Source organism: Rattus norvegicus, chromosome X (genome assembly GCF_036323735.1).
Source record: "Rattus norvegicus strain BN/NHsdMcwi chromosome X, GRCr8, whole genome shotgun sequence".
Taxonomy (NCBI): domain Eukaryota; kingdom Metazoa; phylum Chordata; class Mammalia; order Rodentia; family Muridae; genus Rattus; species Rattus norvegicus.
The window spans coordinates 133,646,263-133,665,632 of NC_086039.1; the positions used below are offsets into that span (position 1 = coordinate 133,646,263).

Consider the following 19,370-nt stretch of genomic DNA (forward strand, 5'->3'; position numbering starts at 1 on the left):
AATTGGGGAAGAAAAGGTCTTTCCTCCTCACTACTTAAGACAAGCCGCATAAAGTTCTGTGCAAAGCCTGTGGATTTCCAAGCGGTCAGTGGTTCGAATTTCCACGGTGCCACTTTGTAGATGACTTCCTTGGCAAGTCACAAGGTAGTTGGGAAGTTGACGTCTAAAAGACATCCCATTCCTTCTGGGAGCCTTATTTAAAAATATAAGGATGTGTGGGCTTGGGGTCAGGAATCTGGGCAGTTTTGAAGGATGTGGGCCACTAACTGATGCTCCTAAGTCAGGAAGTCAGAGGGAGGCAAGGGGTTCAACTAACTTTCAATTTCTCAAGCAATGCTCTGTGTTGAAGGGAAACACCTGCATGGATGTCTTCATGATATTAGTTCCTAACCTAAGAAATTCCTGGTTACAGCTTCAGTTCTTGAGGTTGTGGTAGGGTCCACATCTACCCAGCACAGGAACTTCCTAACTCTGATATATTTTCTCCTTTACAAAGTTGTATAGTGATCGACATCAATTTGTAGGGAACATTCACTGGGTGCTAGAGATGTCTCTTGTTACTTTATATTCTGCCAGTGCCTAACAATCAGTGCTAGCCACACAGCCCAAATGTAATGCAGAAGAGAGCAGTCCCCTGGCAACACAGAGTTGGAGGTTCAAAAAATAGTATTAAGAACACAGAAAGAGGAACTTGAACACTGGCACTACAGCTACTGTGGGGATAGAGGGTAGTGGCTATGGGTAAGGGGCTATTTGATTCCTCCTCAAGTCCTCAATCTCTAAGTCCGATTGAATGGGTGTTTTTTGTTTGTTTGTTTTAATTTTATTGTTTTTTTTTTTTTTGCTTTTCAATGCAGCTGAGGCTTCTGCAATTAATTAAGGAGAAAGCCTCTTTCCTGGAGGGCAGAGGCCTTAGCCAGCCAAAGGGTGAGTCACCATTTAGGAGTTGGGCAGCAGAGGTGGTGCTGAAGTGGCAATGAATCAGTCCAAGATACCACAGAGAGATTACCTGAATGTAATTAATTGCTGAGCCTAAGTGATAGAGTGACTACACTCATATAGACAGAGTCAACTCCTAATTGGCCTCCCTACTTCTGCCTCCACCAAGTCCCCAAGGGTAGTCCTGGAGTTCTTCTCAGAGCAGAAAGTAGAACGGAAAGCAGCCCCCCCCCCCATCCCAGGGTCAGGAGTGTGTGTGGAAGAGCCCGGTTCACATCTGATTCTACTGTTCGTTTGGTGATCCTGGGCGAGTTCTTTGTCCGCTGGTGGCTCCAGTACTGAGGTAAGTGCCCAGCAGTTGCAACTGTCACCTGCTCACTTCCCTACAAAGTACTGTGAGGGCAAACCTTTATTCTCCTATTTTTCAGTTGAGAAAACTGAGGCCAAGTAACATTCACTGCTGGACCTACTTAATATCGCAAAGCATTTTGGTGTATTTATGTTACCATGGCAATCATTGCAATTTAAGCCAGCAATTTGCCAGTCCTCTCTGCCTGAATTGGCTTCCTATGAATTCAGGTTCAAATCATGCCTCCCTGCTGTCTTTCAACACTAATATGTAGCTGGGTACATAAGTGGATTTTTTTCCCCATTTCTGATAACATACCCTTCACACCAAATGTTAGCTTTTTTCCATTCTCCCAGCCTAAACTTCCACCTTAAAAGGCAAATACCATAACTGGGGATGTAACTTTAGTGATGTGAAGGTCTAGCTTGACCAAAGTTCAGTCCCCCGTACCACCCACAGCAAGCACAATAGAAAGATGTGGCCCAGTATCAGCACCTTATCACAAGGAAGAGGGGCAATTGTCTGCAGGATGCTGCAGTGAAGAAGAGGAACAAAGCGGCCAGGGACAGAAGGAGGGGCTGCAGAAAACTGTAGAGAGGGAGACAGGGAGAGAGAGAATGAGAATGAGGATGGGATGCCAGGGACAATTGGACGAGCCTCAAGTGCTCCCTCCCCCCTTTTCTCCATCTCCTGGTCCGATGCTCTAGAACTTATAAAGGGGAAGCTCTCAGCCCATTTCCAACAAGAGAGGAAGGCAGCCTCTCCTTCAATGGAAAGCAATCTCAACCTGAATGTTGCAATTATACTTCTGAGTGGGGTAAGATTTGTTTAATTTCAGGGGGGAACTCAAGGTCATCCTGATGGTAGTGATGGTGGTACTTGTACCCCAAACAGCACACACATGCAACCAATGACAGAAAAGAGCGCTCTCTCTCTCTCTCTCTCTCTCTCTCTCTCTCTCTCTCTCTCTCTCTCTCTCTCTGTGTGTGTGTGTGTGTGTGTGTGTTCACGTGCGTGTGTGTTTCCATTGATTTACTGTATCCCCTCTCATCCCCCTCCTTTCTGCCCCATTCCTGAAGAGAAATTTGCCACTAAGCTTCTGGATCTCTCTTCTAAGCTGCATTCTTTAGAGTCACATGCCTTACTTAGCCTTTTGGGAAGTAAGGGCAAATCTTCCTGGACCTTCTCTGTAACCATATCTGACCAGAACAAACAGCTGCTCTCTAACATTTTCTTTTTCCTTTCTCATCCTTCTCTCCTTGGTCTGGGTTCTGTTTCTCCCTTCTTCTTTCTTTCTTGCCTTATGCATAGTCTTTAACAGTCTGGACTATCACTTTCTCCAACTTATTTTAACCCTTTAACAACCATATTCTCTTGTTCTCCATTAACTTTACCCAAGAGAGAAAGAAAGTCAGTTGCCAGGGGAAGCCATTGTGCATTGGAAGTGCCTCTCATTTGAGAGCTTGCATCATGGCACCATATTGCTTTTGGTGCATCACAGTAGAATATTGGATGCACCTTATTCTTTGTCAATAATAAGTAGTTATCTGATGTAATGCTGATTTGTAGATATGATTGGTGGGCTTCAGATTACAAGAGGGTAGTTTTGGAAGATGTTTTAGATACATGGTCATGTGGCTTTCCCAAGTGTCTAGACATGTAAAAACACCAAAGAAAGGATGAAGATGATGGTAATTGGGTGGGGGAAGTAGAGTGGGGCAAGTTGTTGAGATCATTGCCATCCAGGTGGGTGGATAGCTTTTGGAAGCATGGTGCTATTTGCTCCTCTAGTTCACTGAACTTTGAACAAAATGACCTTTTTAGAGCAGAGACCTTGGACAAAAGTGGGAATCATGGAGCTGAAAAATTGAGGCCAGGCGTGGAGAGTGGTGGTCTTTGGGCAGCCCTTACATGCAAAGGATGTTTCATGATCATAAGAACCAGGTCAGAAGGGAATAAATGTGTTATATCGAGGAGGATACTGAACATAGAACTAAGACATGTGGACCCCCACCTTGGCCCTGGAACTAATAAGCTCAGTGTTTGGGGGTATATTTCTGAACCTTCTGAATCCCGCTTTTGCCTTTCCCTCATCTCTAATAGGAGTCTGTAGAGCGTGGCCAGGAGAAGGAGGGAGGGCATTTGTAATGCTCAAGAAAAGGGCACTCTTAGGGCTGAATCTTAAAGATGAAATTGTTTTGAATAAGAGGAGAGATTATGGGGTACGTAGAAAAACAGTGGGAGTAGCCCAGGGAATTCAGCAAACAGGTATGCCTGAGGCACGGAGCTGGCTGCTGTGTAGAAAATTGCTATGAATCAGCCCCTACCCCACCGCGGAAAGCTGTACACAGGGTGGGGGAATCTGAGTGGCAGAGGCGAGCGCTCACAGCGCTTGCAGCTCCTCTCAGGACTAGCAGCGGCGCACTGCCAGGCTGACTAGCAGGTCTCCACGCCTCTTATTCCTTGGCCGGACCAGGAGAGTCGCTAAGAGGTAGAGCAGGGGCTGGACATCAGGGGCCCGAGTGGGACCCTCTGTGGGGTGGCGAGTGAGGGGGGTGAGGGTCCTCACACTGGAGGGTCCGACGTGTGGGAGGGAAAGGGGAGCAGAGTGTTAAACTTGTTACCAAGGTTTTCGAGTAAGGGCACCAAGGGAGAATTCATAGGAAAGACAGAATTTTTTTTTCAGTTCTCATTGGGGGCCCGGGCAGCAGAGAGTAGTTTTTGGGCGCCGCGGGGGGTCTTGGTTTAACTTTGCAGATTAAGCGCTCCCAGGAGCTACGTGGGGGCGGGACAAGCGCTGCGAAGCCCAACTCAGTCTGAAGGCCTTGGTCTCTTGCGCAGTGACTCTTACCAGCTGAGAGTAACCCCTTGATTCAAGGGTATAGAGTTTGTGCTAAAACCCCCCGGGGTCAAGAGCCTGCACCTGGGTCCCAGCTTAAGACAAGGAAGGAAACCAACTTGGTACCTTCACTTCCCACATTCTGGCACTCTTGGATCCGCTGAGGACTGGAGGGGGGGGGCTCTCTTTTGAGTATCAGCACTGTGACCCTTTGTCCTGCAGTTCATTAATTCCCTCCTTAGAATAATCAAGGACTCTGCAGTGACAGTGCTCCGTCTCTCTATAAAACTGTTTAAAGAAACAATATAATGATAAATTATTATGCCTGCTGTGTTTTGGGTTTGGAGGTGCCCACTGACTTGCCCAAGGCCATTCAGCTGCGTAGTCACTAAGCAGGCCTCCTGACTCTTAGGCTAAGGTCTTCTTGAAGAGAGGAATCAGTCTACTTTTGAGAGAATGCATAGTTTGATATTGGTATTTTAGAGATATAGTTATTTGAAGGTAGTTGTAAAATGTCATTCCTATTCATGAAAACTACATGGAAAAGTATCTCCCACAGACCCAATTCCCTATGACAGTCCCCCAGACTCAAACAGGATTTCGAAGAAGAAAGCTGGCAGAAAATTGTATGCTTGTTGAGGATGATATAATCAAAGGGAAGATAAGTGGGGGGGCACAGAGATGAAGTCTAGGCTGCAAGGATTTCTTTACTCTGCAGGTTTTGTTGGCATGATCTCTGCCCAGGTGGTCTGGAAAATGACTCTATCAGTTTTTTCTTTCTCATGTCCACGGTGTAGAAGCCACAGATATGGTCTCGAGAGGCAAATGGTTGATGATGCGCCATTTAATTCATTCTCATTTCTCTCTATTACAGTCCACGCAGTGGAGACAAGTGCTTGTGAAAATCTGTGGAAGACTGTGTGGATGTGAGTGTGTAGATGGTGGTTTGTAAGTGGAAAAGAGAGGGAGGAGGAAGAGAGAGCTGGAATGGATGTCTGGGAAGGATGCCCTCAGTGTGTACTGAAAGTCTGCATTTGAAGAAGGGTCTGTCTGGTATGCGTAGGCCTGGAGATATCGTCCATTCTTAATAGTCTTTATGGGAACAAAGGAGAGAAAATGCGTTTAAACTAGTAAAGGGAAACAGAGAAGGATGATAAGCCCTCTCTCTCAGTCCTGTGACATTTATATGTGACCTTCAACTAGGCTATAAGATTCCAAGGGCCGGAGCTGAGGTGCAACCCCCCCCCCCTTTCTAGCAGCCCTGGCTTTTGCACGGTGCTGATCCAGCCAGCCATAGTGGGTACTCAATTCCATCTATGGTCCAGTTAGTTTCCCCTATGTTTCCCAAGCTAACCTCATCTCCCCATATACTGCATCTCTCATCAAGGAAGACCCAGTGGAGACATAGCTCTCCTTTCCCCTCTGAAAGCCAGCTTCCTGCTGGCAATAGATGAGTATTCACTTTCACTCTTTTTTTTTTTTTGGTTCTTTTTTTCGGAGCTGGGGACCGAACCCAGGGCCTTGCGCTTCCTAGGTAAGCACTCTACCACTGAGCTAAATCCCCAGCCCCTCACTTTCACTCTTTAAAGGTGGGTCAGGGGCATTCTTCATCAGGGAGAGGTTTCCCATTCATACTCAGATAAACATACTTCAGCCCAGCAGCCTTGCACAGTTGACTTAAAGGGTTTTTCATTTTGAGAGGGGTCCTTACTCTGGGCCAATTATATCCTTTGGATGATTCTTTCATCATACCCTATCTTTGGGTGTGCACCCCGAACACATATTATGGATACTATGTTTGTCATAGTATAAGGGCATAGACTTGAGAGTCACAAGAGTGAGGTACTTTACTAAGTCATACCCTTGGTGCTTGAACATGTAAGGCTTCAATTTGAATCCAGGTTTCCAGTGTGAAACACACACACACACACACACACACACACACACACACACACACTCACGAGAGAGAGAGAGAGAGAGAGATACAGAGACAGAGACAGAGGCAGAGACAGACATAGACACAGAGATGTAGTGAGGGAGAAATAGAGACAGAGAGACACAGAGAACCTTTATTTCCACTTCTCAGATGCTTTTGTATAACTTGAGCTAAGCCACAAGTTCTCAAGAGCTCTAGTTTGTTGTTGTCTGTAAAGAGGAAATAATCCCAACCCACCTCCTTTCCAGGGGTTGTTGTAAGAAAGTGGCATGATTCATTTGTTCATGAATCATGGATAGCTGTTTTAATTGTAAGAGCTCTATGTTCTCACAAGCCCTTAGAGTTTATAATCCTATGATTCACCCAACGAGCACTTATTGAACACCTACTGTGTGCCAGGGCCTAGGCATAAAGGACATATAAGAAATTATTTGAGACAATGAGAAGCACAAGGCAAATTAAGCATTAATTATGTTTTACCACCCATTGATAGAACATCTTATTTTTTCTCTCCTTTGCCACCATTTAACTAAAAGATGGAAAAGACGACAAAGCTTGGGCTGGCAGCACTGTTATGTACCCTGATACCTACTGCAGAGAACAGCTAGAAAATCTGCATCGCGTATTTGATGTTGTATTGCCTTGTTTACGCTCTCCTTTGGGATGTTTATAGCATAAAGATTGCCTTTCACCACGTTGAACTGGAGTCTTTTCTTTAGTCCATAAAATTTAAAAGGGGCACACTACAATCTATGGAATGACAATTGTACAAAGATGCTGTTATTTCTGGTGGCTGCCTGCCTTCTGTATGATTTCCTCTTGATTTAGGGAATTAGACTTTATTTTGTATGCATTCTTCTGAGTCCATTATCTAGCAATGCAAAAATCTTGCAGCTATTGAGAGAATTAGGAGATGGGGTACTAGAAAATGTCCCGACACTGAGAAATGGGTTCATACCCAGTCTCTTATTAAGTTGCTGTGTTACCTTGAAAAAAAAAAACAACTCCTGTTTCTCTCTGAGCCTCAGTCTCCTGAAATGCAGACGAGGTTTTGGACAAGGTAATAGTTAAGGTTAACTCTGATCCTCATAGTACAATACTCTTGGAAGAGAATTTTAGGCACAGGGCTTTCCTTGAGATGTCTTAACAGCGTTACTTCCAGTTTATGAGCCTCTGTCGTGGCATGATGGGCTGACTGCAGGGGCTGAAGAACGCAGTCCCCAGATTTAATTATCTTGGGGCATCGCCACTGCACAGGCTAAAATGAGTCATTTTGTTCACTGCATCTGCCGCCTTTGCTGAAATGGAGGTTATGGGATAACAACTTAAAGGCTAACTCATTAATGCTGGGGATGAATGAGGTAATGTGTCAGCAGACCAAATTGGTGCCCATATGTGTTCAGCTAGAGCCCTGTATCTTTTCCCCAGGTTGTGATGTATTAATGGGTACGTCTTTGAGCACTGTCACTGCCTGTACACATTTGAATGATGTATATGTGATACCTTCTGGACACCCAGCCCCTCGCACTATCAATTTCTCAAACACCAAGGAGCTCTCAGTGGCTTGGAGTAAAATTCTAATGATGCCACAAGGTGCCTAATTAATAGAGATCCCAACCACAGTGTCAGCATGGTCCCTGTGTTTTGTTCCATCCATGTTTACTGGTGAGGGTGAGACCAATTCCAGCTACTTGATGAGAGCAATGGAGTAAATAGGTCTCCACATTGTGAAGGCTGTGGATTCATGGTTAGCTCAGAATGTTTCTGTCCTCTCCATGTTCAAGTGGTTGACCTTTCTAAAGTTAATTTGTTTCCCCATCTGTGCCATGCATTTCAGGAGGACATGGAGAATAGGCTTGATGCCACCCAAGAGTGCTCACCCCCCTTGCACTGCTCAATATTGCCCTTTGTTCAGACTCTCCTGCTTGCTCTTTACTCATTTCTGAACTGCTTTGCTGATCTAAATGATCTTATATGTTCTTTTGCTGGAAACATGGAAAAACTAGATGGTTTGAAAGAGAAATACATTTATGGATATATCTGCATTTTACTAATCTGAATAACAGCATTTGAAATATTTAATTATGCAGTTAGTTTTTCTGACTCTTATAAGATGATTAAAAATGCTTGAAATTGAAGAGTGAAGAAGACAGAGCTTTTCCTAATAGATCCCCAGATATCTTCAGCTGTGCTAATTTAATTCAAACCTAGTAGAAATTGAACAGAGCAGATTAATCAATGCATCGATAACAATTCCTATTTTATGTAATCACTTTTGCAGCCTGATAACTTCAGATGGATTTGGGCCCTCTGAAAAGAATCTTTGATATTACATCTTTTTTTTTTTTAAAAAAGCAGTGTTATTTATTACACACACAGTAGTCATTTCCTATGCAACTGTGGACATGGAAGCTATGTCAGTTCCACATTTTATAGAGTGGGCCACCAAGACTCAGAATCAACTGGGTTCTCTTATGCTTATATAGCTAAGAACTAAAGCTTTGCTTTGGTTCTAACTCCTTTGGCCACTGAATGTGTTTGTATAAAGAAATTACTTTTGCAAATACCTTGAATTCTAGACCAAAATTGAGCTGGTTTGCTTTCACCTTCCTTCTTGGGTATCCTTTTGAGCTCAGAGTCATTTCAAGCTAGTACTATAGCATGCAGAAGGGGGGAGGGGATGTCACTGAAGCAAGAGAGGTCTCTTGGCATTTTATTCCCTGTGGTGAGCCTTCTTTTGTATCTAGCTTGAAAAGTCAGGCCTGAGGACAAATAGATTGGTTAAATCTAAAGAACTTGTTTTATGCCTGCCTCTTACTGTTGGATCCTGTTTATTTCCTTGTACTCCTGATTTGCTGTTCCTTGGGCATTCCAGCCTTCCTAGCTCTGCTGTAGTCTTGGGGCCTACTGGTGATCCGAGAGCATTGAAGGTATGCAAGATGGAGTCAATTTTGTTGGCAGTACTGCAGCCTGACTGTTGTTAAGTTCATCCCTGTATGTTCAAGCAGGGAGGCAATGACAAACGGTTTATTGTAAGGCCTTTGATTTCCCTCGGAATTGTAAGCATCTAGGCTGACTCATCTCTCAAAAGCTCCTCTCCCTCTCCCCCTCCCTCCCTCTCTCTCTCTCTCTCTCTCTCTCTCTCTCTCTCTCTCTCTCTCTCTATCCCTCTCCCTTTGGGGCTGATGATGATTTGAGGTTTCACTGTTTGTTCTTACCTTTTTTTTTTTTTTGAGGAGGGGAGGGATTTATTTCCATCCTGTATTTTTGGGGAGAGAAGCAGCTCTGCTCTCTGGGTGAACAGCTCTGGTAAGCTACAAGAAGAAATAGCTGAAACTCCAAGACAGGTACAAAGATGTTTGGATTGGGATAAGAGGAGGGGGACTGTGATGTTAGAAATTTTAAGCCAAAGCTAGACTGTGTATCAAAATGAGACCCTCATTGATGGATTTTAGATTTGCTTTTGTCAGTGGGGTTTGTCAGAAGTTTAGTATGAAACTGCACTTAAATGCATATATGCCTTTGGTTAAAATGGTTACTTTGTTGTTATTTGCTGGTCCAGCTTTGGTGTTCACTTTGGGTTTCCGATATGTGCTTTGCAGTTGAAGGAATTTTAAAATCTATGGGCTTTCATCTCGGCTTCATCTAAAAGCCACAGGAAAAGCCCTCATTCTTTCTCATGCTGTAACTGTTAGCCAGCAAGCATTTCTTGTATCTATGACTTGCCATTAAGGTATGTGAGGAAAAGAGGATTTTGTTGATAAAACTCAAGAAGTATATATATTTTTAAATAGCATTGCTCATTTGTTTAGATTATATGATAAACCTTTTTCCTACCTTTTATCTGTCACAGCCATATTACTGATCTTTGAATTTTAAGCCCCTCGAAGAATAATGTATAGAACATATCTGTAAACCTTCATGAGAGTAAATCTTAGAAAAAATGGTATAGGATTGCTTCTTTTTGTCAAAAGCCTTAGTTCTCTATGTCTCAAATTACTTTTTCTGCCATAAACATATCCTCACAAGCCATAAACCTGGAATCTAGCCTAAACTTTTTCTTTCCATTAAAATTAATTTAGCACTAAGCCTTGTTATTTCCATGTGGGATCTCTGATATATGTCATCAGCCCTTTGCCCCTTAGCTGATTTACCTGCTTCAGGCTTTCTACGCAAAGCAGGGTTTTCATGGCTCTATGTGCTTTTTAATAAAGGTACAGCTATGACTCTATCACTCCCTGCCTAAACCCCTATAGTAGTCCCCTATTGCCTGAGAAAAAGTCTATCTCTTTAACATGGTGTTATGGGGCCTTTCATGATTTATCTTCCCCCAACATCTGTGTATTGCTTTAAGTAAATAACAATCTTTCTTCCATTGTTTCCTTTGTACAAGGTGTTATCTCTCTGTCTCTGTCTCTGTGCCCCCCCCACGTCAAGGCAGACTTAGATATTTTCTCCTGTCTGTTCTCACAGTACTTTTTCTTTATACCTCTGCCAGCTGACATACCAAAAGGTTTTGCAAACTGTTGCTAACCTGTGTATGTCCTTCACTGCACAACTAAATCTTTTATGAAAGGAGCAGTATTCTCTTGTTCACTCCCTAAATATTTAGTGCCTGGTTAAAGTGGACAATTAGTACAGATTTCTCTTTAATACAGATTTCTTTTCTTCTTTTGATGAATTGCCACATGAACAAGCATAACAGAGGATGTGATGAAAGATGCCTATGTGGGGTCCTGGGAGGTTTCCACTGAGGGATGTGCAGCCTGAGTACAGTATCAGATAGGGCTATGGAGGAAGGCCATATAAAACACCTTTGCCAGTATATTAAACTTCCCTGTGACTACTAATTCTGTATATAGTTTCACTGCCAAGAGTTGATAGATAAAGTTTGTTTTCATAAAAGTTGACTTTACCCCAAAGATATGCCATAAAATCAGGCTTTTAACATGAGAAAAACTATAAACAAAATCCTGAAGACTATTTGTTAGACTTTTGGCGTTTTTTTTTTTTTTTGGGTGTTTTGTGCATGTTTTTATTCACATAGATGCAATGATAATATCTGTATTTTGTATTTGTTGTGGTCAACCTCTTTATAAACATCCATGTAGGATTGCATCATTTTCCATACTAGTTATTACATAATTATATAAGTAATCTTATTTCTGGGCTAGCCTTTTCTCTTTCTTTCCTTTTAGTGGATGGTTCATTTAAATATGATGTTTCCTGTCTGTAGCAAGATTTAGGATAGATTCCTAGAAGGGGAATTACTAGGTCAAAAGGCCTGGGGACAGATTTTGGCTCCAAACCCCTGTGTCCAGTTTGTCTTCTGAAAGAGTTATTTAAATTTACAGTGCTCATTATCTTGGATAGATGCCTCCTTTTTACCTAACCCAGAGAGCTTAGAGCATCATCATGAAAGAAAAAAAAACTTATCAGTGTTGTAATTAATTAATAGAAAATATTATGTCTTATTGTATCAAATGTTTTTTTTTAAAAATTAAGGTTGCTTATTTAAAAACTATTTTCTTTAATTTTTGTTAGTTTTTCTCTCTTTCCTGGAATATCTACCCAGAGCTTTTTTTTTTCAAGTTGGTTTTTCTTTTCTTTGCTTTTCCCCTGAATATTCAACACAGAGGCAGCTCAGCTTGAGGGTGAAGCCGCCTCCCAGTTTTCCCTCCCTCTTTACCCCCCTCCCTATAGTTCCTTCCACCAGGTCCAGTCAGTGGCAATCGGATGATGCAGTCTTGATAATCATTCGATTCCAGAATGGGTGGCTGCATTCCTTTCCTAAAGGCAGCAAGGACACGGTGTCCCAGAATCATGCCCCTTTTGCTGTTGTTGTCTGCCTTCATTTTTTTAGTGTGCGTCCTGGGAGGAGCCCCAGGACAGAACCCAGACCGCAGCAGGATGGACATGGTATCCATACACAGCCTCTCCGAGCTGGAGCGCCTGAAGCTGCAAGAGACTGCTTACCACGAACTCGTGGCCAGACATTTCCTCTCTGAATTCAAGCCGGACAGAGGTGAGCTATACCCGGAGAGTGGCGTCCTTGCCTTTGGGCGAGTAGACCCCCCGGGCGGAATGGGGCAGATTGAAAGTCTAGGAGGGTAAGAGGGGGTCATTCCTGGTTTCAGAACCGGACCAATCTCCTGACGCCCCGGGAACGGAGGAAGCAGGAGTTAGATACTGTTTGTTAAATTTCAGAAAAGGTAAAAGATTAGTTGAGTTCAGTTGAAGCCTGGGGTTTTAAGGGAATGGTAAATCCGGTAAGCCCGAGGACAGGTGAAGAAACGGGGCACACCAGGTGTAGTGGGAGAATCGGGCAGAGAGGGACCAGAGCTCAAAGGGACACTCTAAAAGAGGTGTGGGACAGGAAGAGACTGAGCGGTTGAGAGAGATAGAGACAGCGAGAAAGAGGCGGAGAGACACGCGCCAACCTGGGCAAAGAGCGGGCTGGCGGTGCGGGCTTGAGATTTGGCTGCGGGAGGTGCGCTCCGAGCGCAACCCAGCCCTGCTGGCTGAGGGGACCAGGTACAGGACACGATTTCTAGCACCCCGGGAAGACCTCAGGGGTATGCGCACAGATTTGGCTGCGGGCTCTATGGGGAGGTGGGGGATGTTCGCGCTGCTAGAGGGGCGCTCCCTTAAGACTGGGAAGTGCAAGGGTAGGAGCTAGGACTGCTAGGCGCGCACCCCTGATGCAGCCAGAACTGAGTGAAGCAAAGAGCGAGGAGACCCCTGGCAGTCACCACTGCGGGATTTGGCGCCGAGACACAGCCAGGTGTCGCCGATTCTCTCACCGCAGCAGAGGGAGCGAAGGCAAAAACGCGCGTGAGCGCTTCCGCAGTAACTTGGCGACCCTCACCCGTGGTGGCGCTGCAGGCAGAGCCCCTCCCCTCGCCTGTTGCATGATCGGGAGCGCCTCTGAGCTTTTGAATTTATGTTTTAAGTGTGCTGAGCGATTACTGGTTCATAGTAAGATGCGTCTGGCGCATTAAACAGCTTAGGCAAAATTCTTGGAGCCTTGCATGTGCTAGGTGGAGCTAGTCTTGTTGTCAGATGGGGAAACTGAGGCTGGGCGAAAGCAAACACTGTTCTTGGGCTGGACAGAGCGCCACCTCCACCTCCCGTGGCTACATATCAATGCAATGTTTAATTTACTTCTCACTTATGTGAATGCATATGTCTTTTCTTTTTTCCTTCTGTAGTTCAACCCACTGACCGTCCAAACACCCTGCAGAAGTGGTTTCAGATGCTGAGAGGCCAAGACAGGGGTGAGTGAGGGGGCTTCTCTCTCTCTCTCTCTCTCTCTCTCTCTCTCTCTCTCTCTCTCTCTCTCTGTCTCTCAATAAAATGCAAGCTCCTCTCTGATAGTGTGCCTCTGGATACTGGAAACGGCCAATGCTTATTGCCCGCGAAGACTCTTCACTCTCCCTCCCAGAAACACCCTCCCAGGGGTTTATTTCAAGAAATGGAGGAATAGCTGCTGGTTTTTGGGGTGATCCTCTTAAACTTGCCTTAGCTTCCCTGTAGACACACAACAGGCAGATCAATTTAAATAAATCTTGCTCATTGCTTCAAGGTGGTCCTGCACTGGCAAGACATAGGCAGGGATGAATCCTTGAGCCACATCTGGTAGTTGAGTGACACCAAGTCCTTTTAACCTAACCACTTCAGGGTCTCACTTCCCAGGGAGGGGCGCTGCGGGCCCCGGGGGAGTAGGGTCTATTGTGAATGATTGATTACAAGAGTGCTATAAGCCCATGCAGTTTCTCCTAATATAAGTGCTGCAGGTCTTTGAAATTTCTCATTCTTTCCCAGCTGCATCACTCAAGACCTTCGGTATCCGCCTGGAAGAAGTTCTGGTGAACGAGCTTACCCGCCGCAAGCAACGGGAACTGACAGACAACATGCAGGTTGAAGATATCAACGGTTCCACTGGACGTCGTCGTCGGGGAAACGTGGTGCAGAGAATGTTTGGACGCATGAGGCGCTTTTTCAGTCGCAGGAGGAATGAGCCTACTCTGCCCAGAGAGTTCACTCGCCGTGGGCGCCGAGTGAGTTCAGTCTTCCAGGTTTCAGGGAGGGGGTTTCTGTGGAAAAAGGTCAAAGCTTGTGTCCTTATGTTGTAGGGGCTGAACAGAAATAGAAAGAGTGGGCTTGTCTTACCACAGAGAGACTGTCAAGTTCTAGATGTCACTCACCATTTAGGAATATCCCAGTGGTTACTCCTAATCCTCCATTTCAAGATAGCCTGGATTTTCCCACAGGGTGCAATTTCTGTGGATAGCGTAGCTGAACTGGAGAATGGAGCCCTGCTGCTGCAGATCCTGCAGCTCTCACAGCTTTCATTGCCTATTGGCCAGCGACTTCTGGGATCCAAAAGGAAGATGAGCCTCAACCCAATTGCTCAACAAATCCCTCACATTGTTGAGACTTGCTGCAAATTCATTGAGAAACATGGTAAGGAAGCCTCAAATGGTTAAATCAAGGGAGGAGGCAACTAAAGAAAAAAAAAGGAAGAATGCTCTAGAAAGGGAAAGAAGTTGTGGGATGGAAGGCTTTAGTAGCATTCCCCTGATAATCCCACTGAAAATTGGGATTCAGATGCTTAGGGAGAACAAGGGAAACACAATTGGGGAACAGGGGTCATAGATACTCACCGTTTCTGGTCTTTTTTTTCAGGCTTAAGCTCTGTGGGGATTTTCACCATCGAGTACTCTCTGCGGAGGGTGATTGAGGTAAACATGTATTTACATGTTTGTTCTTTAGGTAAGAAAAGAAAGATAGAAATAAGGATTCTCTCATACACATAGTGCAGTGTCATGATTGACAGTGTGTGTGGGGGGGGGGCGCTAAGGTCTTCTTTATAGACCCTTAGATAGCCTATGTAGCCAGATTTCTTTACTGAAGCCTGCCACTTTTTGAAGAAGTATTCAAGATCCGGCCAATGGTAGGCAAGGAAGACATTTCACATCTTCTTTTCCCTCCTTTAGCTTCGTGAGTTATTTGACAAAGGCATGGATATTGTCCTGGATGACAGTGTGAATGTCAATGATGTGGCTGAACTCCTCAAGGAGTTTTTTCGTGAGATGAAGGACTCTCTGCTGCCTGATGAACTGTACATGTCCTTCCTCCTGACTGCGAGTGAGTTTTCCGCCCTCCATTGTTGGTGGCAAGGGGTAAAAACCATACTCAAATCTGGGGAACATAGTGAGAGAACTCATGCTAGAGAATCCCCATGAATCTAGGGTAGAATGAACAACAGAATAGGAAACATAATCTTTACAGAACACACAGTTACTATTTGTTCATGAAAATAAAAGCATTAGTAAAACCGTCTCCCAGTTTTTTGTGTCTCTTACCGTTCTCTTATAAATCTGTTCATTGGAAATTTCTCTTAAGCTTCTGGAGGTTGTTAGATGTGCCCCTTTGGGCAAAGAAGAACCTAGACTCTCTAGAGATTTAATTTTGAGGTTCAGAGGGGACTTCTTGTTTTTAGAGACCCTGATGTCGGTCAGATATTTTGCAAGAAAGCAAAAGCCTGCTGCCTGGGTTCTTTTTCCAGTCACTAGCAACCACGAAGCAGAACACTTTCTCCTTTGATATCAGGTTGCTGCCAAGGCTAGCCCTCTAAGTCAGCCCCATTTCCTTCCTCTAGCTCTGAAGCCCCAGGATCAGGTTTCTGCCCTGCAGCTTCTGGTCTACCTGATGCCACCTTGCCACAGTGATACCCTTGAACGTCTGCTGAAGGCACTGCATAAAGTCACTGAGAACTGCGAGGACTCCATTGGCCTTGATGGACAGCTGGTAAAAACAATTGTGGGGAAGGGTAGTGAAAGTAACATGGTTATAAAGTGGGTAAAGAGGGGAAATACAACAATAAAAAGATTGTACATCTATTTGCATAGCATCTGGTACCCCCTCAAGGTTGATCCCACTTTTTTACCTAGGTCCCAGGTAACCGAATGACTTCCACTAACTTGGCTTTGGTGTTTGGAACTTCTCTCCTGAAGAAGGGGAAGTTGGCCAAGAGGGAATCCAGGAAGACTAAACTGGGGATTGATCACTATGTTGCATCTGTTAATGTGGTTCGCGCCATGATTGATAACTGGGACATCCTCTTCCAGGTAAGTAGGGATTTTTGAATAGACTTATTCCACACATTCTTCTATTCACAAAAAAAAAAGGGAGAGTTCCATGTGGATAACCAAGACTAAAATCCTCCATTTGCTCATTACAGTGCCTTCAGTCCTGAATACCTAATAAAGATCAGTATAAATGAAAAGGGATATGCAATTAAGGTTACTACTTTTACCTTTAGGTGCCCCCCCATATTCAGAAGCAGGTTGCTAAGCGTGTGTGGAAGTCCAGCCCTGAAGCCCTGGATTTTATCAGACGCCGCAATCTGAGGAAGATCCAGTGAGTGTAGTTTTAACTCTCTGGCTTGTTTATATTTACCCTACAGAGCTTACAGTTTCATACTATTTTGATATTAACAAACTTTGTGGCAAACCTACTAACTTCTTCCTTCTTCTCCCATGCAGGAGTGCTCGCATAAAGATGGAGGAGGACGCTTTACTTTCTGATCCTGTGGACAACTCTGCCGAAGCCCAGGCTGCTATCCTTGCTCAGAGCCAGCCCTTTGATGAAGGTCAGCTCCCTTCTAAAGGTCAGGCACTTCCCAATGGTCAGTCCCTCGAAGAAGGCAAAGCCCTTCCAGAGAGCTGGATTTGTGCTGAACCTAAGCTCCTGAAGGAACGTGAATCCTCAGAGAATGTTAGGTCTGTAAACGAAGCATTAGGATTTGCATATTTCAGTGAGTGAATTGTTTCATGGGAAGGTCAAGGTCTTGAAATCCCATAAGACCTTTCTACATTCATGGAGCACATGGGCATATGAGAATTTGATAAAGAAGGTGATGATGAGGATGAGGAAGGGGATGGTGAGGATGGTGATAACAGCCTAAATTTTGATGATCTACCTCCCCTTGAGCATATTCATAGAGACCTTGAACTTTGAAGACTTACCTTATTTTCATGTGGTTTCAGACCCCGAAGGAGCCCCAGATGTGAACTTTGGAGATGGCATGAACTATGACTTTGAAGATGACTCAGATTTTGAAGACGAGGACCATCCGGATCTTGCAGAGGTTCCCTATCTTGATGTAATTCCAAACAACGAAGATACCGACTCAGATGCTGATGAAATGCCAGGTAATGATGAAGTCCCAGTCATTAATGGAATCCCAGATAATGTAAATGCCCCAAACAACAATGAAAAACTCTGCTTTTTTTTTTTTTGCCTTGTACTGTATTTGAAACTCAAAACTAGGTTTTTAGTGTATTAAACTGTTTGCAAATTATGAAGTCTAGAAAACTAAGAAGTTAACATTGTTACTGTTTTCCAGGTTCCTCTGAGGAGCCCGCTGTGCCTGCTGGCACTGCCCGTTCCCGTGACAAGGATGAAGGCGCTGGTAACCCCCCCAATGCAGAGCGCCCATTGCCCCGTGTGCCCCGGGAGAAGGAGGGCAAATCTGGCACTGGCTTCTTTCCTTAGATGTTTTCCCTTCTCTAAGGTGCCGGACAGGGGAAAAGGGTGGGGGTAGACCTGGAATGTCACAGGAAACAGTAGAGTATTGAAGACAAAGGACTAAAGATAAGATGATAAGATGGAGTTCCACCTGATGCTCGGGTCAGGATGGGAATTCTAAATACACTGACAGCCCCATTACTGGGGATGCTTGGTATCTTTAGCTGGTAAAAGCAGAGATATTTCTGTGTCATGCCCAGGTTCCCTGGTGCTACCTTGCCTTCTCTTTTACCCCTGATCCAGGCTTTCTCCCACTACAGCAACCCCTTCCTTTAATTGATGTTACATTTGTGGTAAACATCTGTCCCAGAGAAGCTCACAAATCTCGAGGTGCTTTCCCTCCCCACAAGGGAATTGCATGCTTTTCCTGACTTTCCTACCCTCCTCCTAAGAGCTCACTGGAAAGACCCTCAAGAGGCATGTTAGAATGTTAGGTCAGCCTACTGACAGCTGACAAACAATTAATACTAAACTATGTCATGCCAACTCATAGCCGTGTCCCCGCAGCAACTCCACCGCCTCAGAAATTTCTCCCCTCAAATTATTTAGACCAATGGCTCGTCAAACAGCCACTCCAAAAAAATTCTGTGCAGTTTTGCTCAGGACATGCCAACGGGGAAACCTCAAGTGTAAGCCTAACTAGCTTTTCTGGGGTCAAAAGTTAGAGGAAAAAATTAGATTTTAGTCCTGGACCTGTTTTAAAGACAGCTGGTGTTCACACCTCTGTTGTCAGCAAAACAACTAGTTAGGCACAGACACATAGTTCCAAGTAGTTAAAATCACCTGATTACAAACACTCTTCCTTATCGTCTCTGTAGATCCTCTATGCAGGACGGTACAAATTTGCGGGACTTGCTCTGGTAAAACACAGATATGGGTTATGTCTGACATCCAAATTATAACTGATATTTATGGGTAACAACAGCTAAGGTCCTTAGAATGAAGAATGTATTGTATTGAGGGATAGAAACTGATCATACAATGGGTAACAACCACAGAGCTCGAAGATTTGTGATTGTTAAAACTTCTCTGGCATTTCATCATTAATAAACATCTGTGTTGTGACAGCAGCATATTCATGGTGTACAGTGTGTTTTTTTTTCCGCTTACAATTTGGGGAGGGGGGGCGTAATTCGGGAAGCTCCAAATGAAGATCTGAAGCTGGAACTAAGACAAGAAGGATGAATAAAGGGGAGGGGTTGATAGGAAATGAAGAAGAAGAAGAGATGACATGATATAAAAGGGAGAGGGGATGTGGAATAAAAAGGGGGCAGTGGGTGATATGAGATAAGGGGTGATGGAAATAAAGAAGAGAGCATGACGTGGGATAAAGAGTTAAGGAGTATAAAGAAGATATGAAATAAATGGGAGCGATGATACTGGATGAAGAGGAGGGAATGATATGGTGTAAAGGAGAAGGGTGATGGGGAATCAAAAGGAAATGGAAGTTAAAGGGGAGAAAGGATGGTGAATAAAGAAGAGGATGGTATGGGATAAGGGTTGGGATGGGGAATAAAAAAGTGGGGATGACACTGAATAACTGGTGACAGGGAATAAAGAAGAGGGGATGACAGGGCCTAATAGGGAATAATGATGTTTAACAAAGAGGAAGGGATGACTGTGGATAGAGATGAGCAAATGGCCTGGGACGAAGGGGAAGATAATGGTGAATAAGAAGGAGAGGAGGCAAGGAATAAAGGGGATCCTGTAAG

General features: G+C 44.3%; 1 protein-coding gene across 3 annotated transcripts in view; it reads left to right on the forward strand.

Moving 5' to 3' along the window:
- Arhgap36 (Rho GTPase activating protein 36) overlaps positions 1-18,733 on the forward strand; it is a 29,000-nt gene extending 10,267 nt beyond the window's left edge. Inside the window, exons 2-13 of one of the 3 annotated variants that reach the window (XM_229133.11) lie at positions 11,927-12,088; positions 13,275-13,340; positions 13,888-14,123; positions 14,337-14,529; positions 14,752-14,807; positions 15,063-15,213; positions 15,728-15,876; positions 16,020-16,196; positions 16,391-16,488; positions 16,614-16,720; positions 17,118-17,282; positions 17,477-18,733. In XM_229133.11, the coding sequence (XP_229133.8) occupies positions 11,927-12,088; positions 13,275-13,340; positions 13,888-14,123; positions 14,337-14,529; positions 14,752-14,807; positions 15,063-15,213; positions 15,728-15,876; positions 16,020-16,196; positions 16,391-16,488; positions 16,614-16,720; positions 17,118-17,282; positions 17,477-17,625 (1,709 nt within the window). In that variant the 3' untranslated portion in view covers positions 17,626-18,733. Of the gene's footprint in view, positions 1-9,301; positions 12,089-13,274; positions 13,341-13,887; positions 14,124-14,336; positions 14,530-14,751; positions 14,808-15,062; positions 15,214-15,727; positions 15,877-16,019; positions 16,197-16,390; positions 16,489-16,613; positions 16,739-17,117; positions 17,283-17,476 lie in introns of those variants that run through there. The other 2 variants (XM_063280533.1, XM_063280532.1) reach the window with 2 other exon arrangements.
- Positions 18,734-19,370: the final 637 nt, after the last annotated feature.